The following is a 7,992-nucleotide window of genomic DNA, read 5'->3' on the forward strand; positions in this document are numbered from 1 at the left end:
CGAAGGCGGCGAATACCCATCGAAAAGTTGTCCAAAAATCTAACACATGTATATTTTCAATACCCATTGTCTTCCGTTTCTTATTGTGTGGGCCTAATCGATGTCTGCATTTTAAGTCAGACGTAGTCTCACGAGCCTTTTCAGTCAGTGTGTGTGTGTGCGCACCTGTGGGTGTGCTCTCCAAGCAGCCCCTATCCTATCTCGTGCACGCGCGTCTCCTCGTCTCTCCGCTGTCCTCGTCTGTTCACTCGGAGATCCCGACTTCTGGAGAGTTCAACCAAAACACCGTGTTGGAGCGAACTCCGACGTCCACTTGCCTATACAGGCAATCTTTAGTTTTGGCGCCTCCACCAGTAAATCGCGACGGACGCATAACTTTGATGGGGACTTTGATCGAAGGGCGGGAAAATGCCTGTTATGAAAGGATTGCTCGCGCCACAAAATACATTTTTGGACACCATAGCGACACGTTTTGACGGGACCCGTAAGTGTTACAGCCTTCATTAAGGTGTACCTTATTTTTCTCGTCTTTATCTTGGTATGAGGGCTACAGCTTTTGATCCTAAATTGATATAATGACACCGTCTGTTCCATTATGATTTCCACCTATACAGAATATGGGCTACATAGTGGACATTTGTGATGAGGAGAGACTTTGTCAAAGTTTAGAAACTGTCTTATGCGTGTAGACATTTAGCGTTATTCAGAAGCAGTCTAATTGGGCTAATTGAGCTGTTGAATAGGCTATAGGCTGTGTGTGTGTGTGTGTGTGTGTGTGTGTGAGAGAGAGAGAGAGAGAGAGAGAGAGAGAGAGAGAGAACTTGTGTTTTCGTTTGTTTCGGGTCCTTTGAGTAAAGAGATGTAGCCTTGAAGCCCGCGTCCTTGTAGCTACAGTATTTTTGCCAGCATTTAGAACTTCAGCACCATGGACAAGGCTCTACAGAAATCCAGATTCCAGCGGCTGTCTGGTCTATTATGTTGCATAGTCTCTTGATTTTCTAAGTTAAACGACTTTTTGATGTTCTCACACACACACACACACACACACACATACACATACACGCGCGCACAATGAGTGCAAGAGATAAACCATATGCATGCCTTACCTAAAATGTCACGCATTTCTTTGAGTGTAGACACGACTGAGTCGCTTGAATTTGACTCAGCTGAAAACAAGAACCAACCACAAACAAACAAAACAAAACTGTGATGAAAAGAAGTTTTTTTCCCCTCTGTCTCAGCGTAAGAGTAGGCTAGGCTGTAGGACTGTCGGCCCGTGGAGGGACCCATTACGATCCCGCTGCAGCTGCCTCGCCTCTCCCGGCTCCGTCAGCGCAGGGACCCATCCATCAAATTTAATTGGTCGGTGGCAACGTAGCGGCAGGTGGGATTTCATCTCGGGGCCCATTTTTTTTTTGCCTCGACAAGCGCGAGGCCGTAAAATGATTTCGCTTTGCTCCTCGTAGCAGCCCATACAGGGCGCTCGAGATCCGTATCCCTCATCAGTAGCAGTACTCTCGAGACTCGGTGCTCGGCTGCCACTGGATGGTGACAAGGTCACGCCAGCGTCGTGAGGAGAATTAGTGTCGTGTAATTGCATTTTTACCATCTAAACAGCCATTTAAAATTTTATTGGGTGATGGCACACTATCTGGGGACAACCTTGAATACACACACACACACACACACTCTCTCTCTCTCTCTCTCTCTCTCTCTTTAAGTTTCTGTATCTATAGTGTCCACACTTTCTCTTTTTCTCCCTTCACACACACACATACACACACACACACAACCCCCTTCCTATCCTCTCCCTCCCAATTCCAGACTTTATTCTCACACACACACACACACACACACACACACACACACACACACACACACACACACCCCTTCCTATCCTCTCCCTCCCAATTCCAGACTTTATTCTCACACACACACACACACACACACACACACACACACACACACACAACCCCCTTCCTATCCTCTCCCTCCCAATTCCAGACTTTATTCACACACACACACACACACACACACACACACACACACACACACACACACACCTATCAACATCATGGATAGTTATGTTTCCCAAATTAGATGCCTTTTTTACAGCGATTACCCTTTAAAGCAAGTCTCCAGGGACGCTGCCGCCATGCTAGGCTTCACTCCATTCCCTCAACGGCACCCCTGTGCCTGGCGCTGCCCTTGAGCTAGTCACGCCGAATATAGCCGCCGTTAAAAGGGGAACCACTGCAGGTAAAATGGCCTCTTTTAGCATGCCTCTCCGTCTCGGAGGGGGTGGCGCAGGTGAAATTGTGCCATGTTTTCGTGCTTTGATTGGAACTGGGCTACAGAAACCAGGCAGGCTTCCCGGAGATCGAGCCGGAGAACTGACGTCACCTGTCTGAGCAACACCAGGGAGAGGTGAGGGGTTATCTGGTCAGGGAGGCCTCGAGCATGCTGCTATAATTTCCGGCCACCGCTCACCCAGAGAGAGAGAGAGAGAGAGAGAGAGAGGAAAAAGAGAGAGAGGAAAGAGAGAGAGACACACAGATATGGGGGAAAGAGAGAGAGAGGGAGAGAGAGGGGAGAGAGTAAGAGAGAGACAAAAGAGAGATAGACAGTAAGAGAGAGAGACACACAGAGAGGGGGGAAGGGAGAGAGAGAGAGAGTGGATTCTCCATGAGCGCCACACTCTGGTCTTCAGTCACCTTCACCTCTATTACTCATAACGTCAGCACTCCTCGGGGGAATCCCTAGTGAAGCTGTGAGCCCCTGCATGCAGTATTCACAGCACACGGTGAGCGACATCAATCATAAGATCGCCACAGCGATACGGCTCTGGTTGAATGGAAACAATGACCCAGATCTGCTGCCATTATGGGACCCCCGTGGTACCCTGCAAGCTGGGTCCTTGGTCTCCGGCTAGGCCTCCCCTCTCTCTAAAGAAAAAATAAACCACAAAGTGCTTTGATTTTTATACCATGTGATATGGGATATTCATATTTATTATATGGCTCCAATATAGCACTTGTCTGTGTGTGTGTGTATGTGTTTGTGTGTGTGTCTGTGTGCAGTGTTGGGAGGGTTACTTTCAAAATGTATTCCGTTACAGAATACAGAATACATGCCCAAAAATGTAATCTGTAACGTATTCCGTTACATTACTCAATCTGAGTAACGTATTCTGAATACTTAGATTACTTTCGCATTGAATTGCATTTTATAAGTGTAGGAATGCGGCCATCAAATCCTGCTTAGGCCTAATAAACAGGCCTATTCTGGTGTGTTCTTCTGTTCAAAATGGCTGAAGTGTTAGGCCCACATAGGAGAATGTAAAATCAACTAAGCTACCTGATACAACTTTAAAATAGCAAGGTGACCACTAAAACTACAGCAGGCGACTAGGCTAATTAAAACAAAAAACAGAAATTATAATTAAGGTGTGCCTGTGAGATTTTTCGGTGGCATCAACCCAGTACAAGTGAGGGGCGCATATGACAGGTGGAACGCAAATGGCCTGTAAATGTAAACACTATGGGCTACTGTATATCAGTGCTCTCAAAATGAACGTGATCGTGTAATGACAATCAAAAACCTCACGTTAAAATATGCTAGGCCTACTCGCAAGAATAATTCTTCAGAGGCTGCACCATATAATTCATTTTAAAACGTAAATGTAGATCAACTTAGAAAAAATAATAATAATCCATAAAGCTATTTTAAGTTAGAATAAAAAACTTAGAATGCAGTGCCTATTTTAGAGATTGGTTTTATTGTAGGTCTAAATCAACACGTGAACTAGGCTTTGCTTGCTTAGCAAACTGTGTAACCGATTGGCCGAAGTAGCCTGAGCTATTAATACTTGGGAAAATATCCTTTGAACAGACATCAGGAACCACGATCAGTGAGGAACAGGAGTTACCTCCACTTACTTTACTCCTAATTTGCTGTGCAAACAGTCATTTCAGGGTCTCCGATGACGCGTCCATAATGCGCACTGGCTGCGTTTTGAGGCTAGTGCAAGACGGCGAGGCTTGGATTTAAACATGTAAACAATTTCATCATAGATTGCTTTCAGGAGCTTCTGGGAAATGGAGTTGCCTTAATTTATTGAGAGAGTGAACAAACTTATGAAACAGAGAAGTATCGTCATGTAATCCATTGATTTCAACAATGTAACTGTATTCTAAATACCAACTATTTAACTTGTAACTGTATCGGAATACAGTTACTCATAATTTGTATTCTGAATACGTAACGCCGGTACATGTATTCCGTTACTCCCCAACACTGTCTTTGTGTGTGTGTATGTGTGTGTGCGTGCATGCGTGTGTGCGTGCGTGTGTGCGTTTCTTCAAACCGGTATAGCGGAAATGAAAATTTTTGGATGATCGTAACCGAAAATGTGAACAAAACCAATTTCACTTGTTCCGAAGTGAAAACACTATTTAAAATGTTAGATAACCAGTTAATAACCGGTTAATATCGTTCCAGTTAACTTTCTTTGAATATTATTCAAAAGTACATAGGGTTGGAAAGTCACCTGCCCACACAGTGTTCCCCAGAACCCTTATAGGATGAATTTAGTCAGATTTTCATATCCAACACTATCTCACTGCCTTTTCCAAGTGTTTAGCCTAAATTACTGAAACATTGTGTGAAGTAACATAGGCTGCCAGAGACACTAGAAAAATATCTAGGCCTAGTGGCATGCAGCACGCACAGGTTAGGCTATAACAGGGCTTAAAGCAAAGTAAAGGCAATATAATTTTTAAAGGAATGTTATTAGCCGTTCTTCTATAACTTTCTAACTGGTTACAATTTAGAGGAGTGGCCTTGGAACATTGGGACATCATTCTGTTTTCAGTCCCTGCTTTGGCAACACTGTACCTACACTACAGCCATGCCAATAAGGCTATTGAATTGAATTGAACTGAATTGAATCCATATCATCCATTCTTACTGTAGGACAAGTAGGTGTGGATGAGGGAGATCAAGGCCAAGGATAGAGTGCTGAGAGTGCTGGAACCAAGGAAGCAAATGAATAGAGATTCAATGGTAGAGAGAGAGAGAGAGAAAGGGAATTGTGAGTGTGACATAGAGAGAGTAGGGGATACCTGTCAACACGTATTTAAAGGTCATCTCCCAGCCCTTCCGTTTTGTTATTTCTCCCGGAAAACTCCGGTAATTTGCATGGCCATCAAACTTCATTTTAAAATCATTGATCCATTCAGGTTGCCAGATTGTGTATGAAATACACCCTACACATACACGATCACTTAGTTTCAATTTCAACCGTTTTGTCATAGGCTAAAACCTGGCAACCCAAATCCCAAATAAGGAAGCGGGTGCCGACTAAGCAGCCTGAGTCTCGTCGTGAAAGCAAGCGGGCTGGTTGAATGGCCTACTCAGAACTAGCTGTTGTGAAATTGTTGGGAATTTAATTGATTAACACATCACATAAACTGTTATTGAGTGTTGTTGATACACTGAACTTGTGCCCTCGGAACCAAATCTGACAGCAAGCAGCTTTGGAGTTTTGGAAGTAGGCTGCAGGCAGGCAGCTGGGTAAAACATAACTGGCATGCGTAAAGGTAATGGTAAGGTAAAAGCAACGACCGAAATGCAGTGTTGAAACACGTGTATGAAATGTATTAAATATGCAAAACACAGATCCGGTATAAACACCCGCCCCTCCCCTCCCCTCCCACCCCTCGAAAAAAATCTCCCCTTTTTTTTTGGAAAACTAAATGTTGACAGGTATGGAGTAGGGGAGAAAGGAAGAATCTGTTGAACAATGGCTTTTGCTTGTGTATATGTGTATGTGTTTGTGTGTATTTGTTTCTTTGTGTGTGTGTATTTGTGTGTGTGTGTGTGTGTGTTTGTGTGTGTATGTGAAAGAGAGAGAGAGAGAGGGTGAGAGAAAGAGTGTCCTCCTACACTCCTCTCACTCCCTCATCTTTTTAAGTAAACTATATCTACTGTGGTATCACATTTCTGGTGAGAGCTTTATGTAGGTGATGGGTAAGAGCTGTGAGCTGGCATGGGTAGAGCATCATCTATGAAGGAAAAGGAGCATCTTCCTCTGTTACCTTCTTCTTGTGAGTCCACCCCTCCCCTCCTCTTGCTCTCTCTGTTTCTCTCAAATGCTGAGGCAAATTTGGAAGGCTTATCCAGACTGCCAATCCACTGAACACACACACACACCTTTCTGTGTCTGCATATTCTGCAGCTCAGCTGGCCCTGTGTCAGCTTGAAATGAATTTTTGCCTCTAGTTACCTGTGTGTGTGTGTGTGTGTGTGTGTGTGTGTGTGTGTGTGAGAGAGAGAGAGAAGGAGAGTATGTGTGTGTGTGCAGGTTCTCATTTCTTCTCACTGCACTGTGCCTGGCTCATGCACATCTAATACACACACACACACACACACACACCACCTACACAGTTTAGCTCATGACCAGGACCTGTGCCTCAGGATCTCTCCTATCTTGTGTTCCTCTACTGTGGGTAGAGAGTGAAAGAGAGCAGACATTACAGCATGGCGCCATATTTAAATAACATCCAAGACAGAAAAGAACAACACTGACAAAATACAGAATCAGTGACCATAGCCTACACATTGAAACAGGCAGACATAAACAAACATGGGTGCCTAGACATATGAGAAACTGTAGCTTCTGCATAAATGAAGTAGAAAACGAGGAACATTTCCTTCTTAATTGTATTAAATATGCACCTATAAGGGAAACATGTTTTGATAAACAAACTGCACAAGTCTAGCTGCACATTATATTTTGACCTGCCATAAAACAAGAGAAAAGATGTAACATGGATAGATCTATCCTCTCTGTGTACATGTAAATACTTTGTTTGATCAATTTAAATTAAAAGCTATTTAACTTAAAGTGATTTATTTATATATATATGTAAGTGTAGACATATAATACAAGTTTGCATAAGTTTTAGTTTCTTTTTTCTATTTTCTTTTCTACAGTATAGCACTGATGAAGCTACTACTGTCCTCTTAGTAACATTACCATTTATCCTTTTATTTGAACTGTTTTCCCCTTTATCTTTATCTTTTAGTTTATCTTCATCTTTTTATCTTTATAACAATATTAATGTAAAGTGAACATGACCTGTAGCTTTGGCAACAATGACTTTATTCATTCATGCCAATAGAGCACCATTTGATTTGATTTGATTTGATTTCAGAGCCAGACAGAGAGAGCGAGAGAGAGAGGGATATAGAGAGAAGCAGAGGGAGAGAGAGAGAAAGACAGCAGAATGCAGAGAGAAGCAGGGAAAGAGAGAGGGAGAGAGGGAAACTGAGAAGAAAAAAGGAGGGTGAGGAGAGAGAGAGAACAGAGAGAGAAGGAGACTTAAAACTCCTTTACAGTTTTTTACAACTGTACAACTTACAACTTTTACAAAACTCTGTGCCTATTTTTCCAAAACTCTACACATAAAACCCACAATTGCTCACACAAAATGCAAAATGCCTCAAATCTCCAACAAAATGACACACAACATTCAAAATGTCATAAACACATCTCTAAAGCAAACATTCACCTCACATTTAAACACTTTTGGCATAATATGGCATTTTGGATTTATCATGTACACACTGTTGCTCAAAACATAAAGCTCTTTTGTCTTTCATGGGCTTCTATGTAGAGTATATTTCCATACAACAATGAGTGAAAAATGTCGCAATGTTGAAACCAAAAGGTGATTTTCCCAAATAATTTGCTGTTGTGAATACATTTTCTGCAATGAGAGTTTTGAAAAAAGGCCAAAGACAGAAAGTATTTCTAAAAGAAAGTGACTGACTACTATCAAATTACTTTGCTTTTTCCAAATAAAAAATATATCACTGTGTGTGTGTGTGTGTGTGTGTGTGTGTGTGTGTGTGTGTGTGAAATAGTGCTGTATATTCATAGGCCTATATATTCATAGTTGTATGTAAAGCAATTTGGAACATTTGTCC

At 42.5% G+C, this 7,992-nt stretch overlaps 1 protein-coding gene across 1 annotated transcript in view; it reads left to right on the plus strand.

Annotated features, from left to right (window-relative positions):
- Positions 1–290: 290 nt before the first annotated feature.
- Positions 291–7,992, plus strand: part of kcnh8 (potassium voltage-gated channel, subfamily H (eag-related), member 8) — a 59,604-nt gene continuing 51,902 nt past the window's right edge. The window contains 1 exon segment of the mRNA XM_048230432.1: positions 291–484. Within this exon segment, the coding sequence (XP_048086389.1) occupies positions 409–484 (76 nt within the window). The 5' untranslated portion in view covers positions 291–408.

Source organism: Alosa alosa, chromosome 20 (assembly GCF_017589495.1).
Source record: "Alosa alosa isolate M-15738 ecotype Scorff River chromosome 20, AALO_Geno_1.1, whole genome shotgun sequence".
Taxonomy (NCBI): domain Eukaryota; kingdom Metazoa; phylum Chordata; class Actinopteri; order Clupeiformes; family Clupeidae; genus Alosa; species Alosa alosa.